General features: G+C 42.9%; 1 protein-coding gene across 1 annotated transcript in view; it reads right to left on the minus strand.

Annotated features, from left to right (window-relative positions):
- Positions 1-1263, minus strand: part of HGFAC (HGF activator) — a 42569-nt gene extending 41306 nt beyond the window's left edge. The window contains exon 1 of the mRNA XM_009075296.1: positions 1198-1263. Coding sequence (XP_009073544.1) covers positions 1198-1263 — 66 coding nt within the window. The remainder of the gene's footprint in view (positions 1-1197) is intronic.
- Positions 1264-4046: the final 2783 nt, after the last annotated feature.

The following is a 4046-nucleotide window of genomic DNA, read 5'->3' on the forward strand; positions in this document are numbered from 1 at the left end:
CAGTTACAAATAATATCCCAGGATTTGACTTTTCCTGCCGTTTTGCTGTATCCCTAGGGGCATTAGTTACAAAAGCAACCTCTAACTGCATTTGGGTTTGCCAATCAGCAAGCAAAGAGCCCTAGGCTGAGCTGATTTTAAACCACAGGAAATAATAAACAATGGTAATACACATAAAGTGCTGTTGCCACCAAAGGTGCTGGCAACTGAATTATAGCGAAATAAAAGTATCACAAAAGCAGTCAAAGAAGCAGCACATCATGACTGGACAGGGGAAATAACAAGGGAGGGTTAAGAAAAAGCTGTTGCTGAGATATATGGGCAGGGCTTGAATACTTCTGGGGAAAAAACACATTTTTGCACTCTATGCTGACTCTCCTAGCACCAAGCAGCCCGCAACAGCTTCAGCCAGGAATGACTGTTTCCTTGGCATGATGAACATTCCTCTCTGCTCCCACCTGTAATATCTGAGGAGAAACTTTCGTAATTCTCTGGGATAGTTAAGATTATAGCACCATTTAAGTATATCTGAGCTAGTTTTAACCTGGCCAGTGAAATCAGGCTGATCATAAGGCCACACTGCTGAGGGTCCAGGCTATTAGCTGTCCTGCTAGTCCATGGTGAATGCCAGACTGTGGTGGGGGTTGAGCAAACTACCAAAGTCAAATCACCATGGCCATGCTCAGCAGTGCTTCAGGTGTCTGGCAAACATACCCCAAAAACCCCACAAGGCACATGATGAAAAAGCACTGAAGGGTATGGCATGGAAACAGGGAGAGGTTTGAAAAGAATACAACAGCTACCTAAGCTGTCCTGTTCAGTTACCAGGCAGCAGTGAAGTCTGGCAGGGGAGCACTGTCCTTCCATGCTACTGCAGGTGCCTGCTTGTGTCAACACATTTCTGAGATGTATTTTCAATGTATTTCAATTTTTGTGGTCCTTCCTCCCCTCCCATTCCTCCTCCCTAGCAGGGCATGGATGTAAGCAATTGCTTTAGATACAGAAACATGTAGTACCAGCTATCCCACAGGCCCCACTTAGTCAGCCTTCATCTAGCAAATCCCTTTTGTTTTCCATTTGAAGCACTCTTCCTCTCAGACTGTTTGGTGGTTTCACTCATCCAACCCCAAGGCAACATTGTCCTGCCAGGTTGTACATAGGTGATCCACCACTCCAAAACAGAAGAATCAGACTTACCATCCTTGCACAGTCACTGCTCAGAGTCAGAGCCAAGACAATGATGAAAGGAGCACAGACTTTCATCTTTGCTCTTCTCTCACAAAGGTTTTGCCTAGCAGAAGGAAACTTCCAGGGCTGGGCTGAAGCAGGAGAGTGAATCAGCAATGAGCTTTCACATGGGACTTCAATTTACTTGACTTTAGGGTATTTTAGTTTTCTAAGTAAGCAGAGCTGTTATCATCGTTAATCATTAATGGCTTTGTGAGTAGAAGGGAATGCCATGTAGGGAGAGACTCTCCCTAAACCACGGGAAATGAAGAGTTTACAAAGTGCCTGACCCTTGGAGATGATCCCTGGTGTAATCAGCAAGCATCTAAGAGCACCACCAGAGGAGGTGATCCAATGCTGTTTGTAAACAGAGATGATTTACCATCCAGATGTTTCCCTTCCCTTTCTCTTCAGGAGCTGATTAAAAGCATGGTATAGCAATAACAAGGAGCTTCAAACAAGCCCACTCAGGAGATGGCATTATATTGCAAAATACAGACCAGATCAATGCCAAGGATTGATCAGGCACAAGGATTACTCATTAACAGATGGTTACCTGCCCAGCTGTGACTTGCAACAGCAGCCTTCCAGCAACAGACTGGGACAGTTAAAAAGAAAGAAAATAGACATTACTCTGACAACACATTTTGTGTACCAGAAATCTCCCTTCTGCAGCTGCCCGAACAAAGCCATCTGTCCTGTAAGCGTCTGTGTGAGATAGCTGCACCACAGAAGCATTTTTGATGGAGATGCAGAGGGTATTGCTAAAACTGAGATTTCACCAGTGGAGTCTGTTTCAGCCCCACCTTGCCCCACAACTGAAACCCACAGGTTCGGCTGGTACAACTGTGTCTATGCTCCAGGCCTTTGCCAACCATGTCCTGTCAATCAGGGACCACACCTCTTCACACCCAAAATCCTCAGAGCCACAACAACAGACAGAATACCATGATCCTTGCTTAAATTGTGCTCCACCCTTTTAAGTTTCACCAGCACAGCTATGGAAGCAATGTTATTATTTTTAAATTTTTCTCCCAACAAGACCATGGCAGTAGGGCCCAGCAGTGCAGCAGAGATACCCCAGCATAATTTTGACATGATGGTTTCTAATGTTGGAGGGGATTTCCACTTGCTGTGTTATTACATTGCTGTGTCTTTCATCACAGTACTGGCTTCTGTTAGTACAATTAGGCATATATAGGTTTACAGACTAAACTTTCCTACTATGAGCAAGGCTTGGAACAGCAGGAACCAGGCAAATTTGGAATTTTCATCCCAAAATCCAACAAGCAGGAAAAAAATCTTTGCCACTATGGATTATTTGTTGCCAGAAGACTTGAAGTAAATAAAGCTCCAGAACAGAGTTGTGGAATAGATCTTATTTTCACTCATTTCAAACATAGAAATAGAATGTATGGCAAAGCTGGAACATAGATTTCCACTTCCTACCCTCACTCCTAACGTTGGCCATCAGGCTTCAATTAGTAATGTCTGTACAATGGCTTCTGGACGTCTGCTTATCATCCAGGCTGCTGAAATTGTGCAAAGAAAGTAAGAAAAAAATGCCATTAGCTGCTATTCCATTCAGAGTTCCCAAAAGCTCTGCAGAAAGGGAGGAGCAGGGGAGCGAGGGGAGGAAGAAGATCCTTACTTAAAGCTGTGGAACTACACTCTTCTACCCATGTCCAGAATGAAAATAATCCACTCCCAGGACCAGAAACATTGTGTTTCTGTGGTGACAGAGGCAGGCTGTACGAAAGGATTTTTCCATGCCTAAGAGAGAAGAAAAGCAAGAATGCATTCTGTGTCTGTGTGTCTGCTCCCAGTTGTTGTAGTTCATAGGCATGGATCTACATCAAGAACTGCAGAGTGTCTTCCTGGGGAGTCACAACTACTAAGCTTTTAGCTCAGGATGATTCGCTAACATAACAAAAAGGAAGAATCACCCACACTAAGAGCCTCTTCAGTTGATAAGAAGGTGCTGGCACAAAGCAAAAGGAAAGGACATTAAAGCAAGGAGTTGCAACAGCTGCCAGAGAAGCACCACCATAAAATGGGAATTACCCCTGAGTAAGCTCTGAATAATAACCAAACAGCGATTTCAGGGTTCAGACAGATCTGAATCATTAAAAACCCTGACAGCTACACGTACACTGCCTGCCTTGGGTCAGCAGAGAGGTGTCTGAACAGGTCTCATGGCCATAGCAAAAAGGCAGAATTTGAGGCCTGTTTATTCTGTGAATTATGTTAAATAATCAGTGACTCTTCCAGCTATTTTTAACCAGAGGAAACTCTTCCTTCTTCAGGTTCTTAATAGAATCAATAAAAATGGAGTATACCACATTTTTTCTTTTTTTCTTTTTTTTTTTTTTGAGAAACGTATCTCATTGACAAGAAACTACTGGAAAACTGAAGTTTCAGTTTTGATACTGAATTCTAATTAACTTCACAGGGCTTTGGGCATTTGGGAGTTCATAAGAGAGACCCAGGGCACTGTGCCAAAACCATCGTCCCATGGGTCAGGATGATGAGCCTGCAGAGCTGCTCCCTGTAACCTTCTCAAGTCAATTCATCTGTGACTCACTATTTCCAGTGTAGTGACAGAAGCTTTCTATAAAGGGAAATAAGAGTCAGGTGTGTATGGAGCTAATATCATAACAACAATGAAAAAAACAACAAAGATATGGAAATGATCCATATGGCAGTCAAGAGAAATTCCCTAACATTAGATTTGAGACTTCATTTAGTGCCCATTTCAAATGAGACTCTGTAAAACACTAAATAAATATAAATATATGTGTGTACATACATACATACAT

Source organism: Acanthisitta chloris, unplaced genomic scaffold, assembly GCF_000695815.1.
Source record: "Acanthisitta chloris isolate BGI_N310 unplaced genomic scaffold, ASM69581v1 scaffold11605, whole genome shotgun sequence".
Classification (NCBI taxonomy): domain Eukaryota; kingdom Metazoa; phylum Chordata; class Aves; order Passeriformes; family Acanthisittidae; genus Acanthisitta; species Acanthisitta chloris.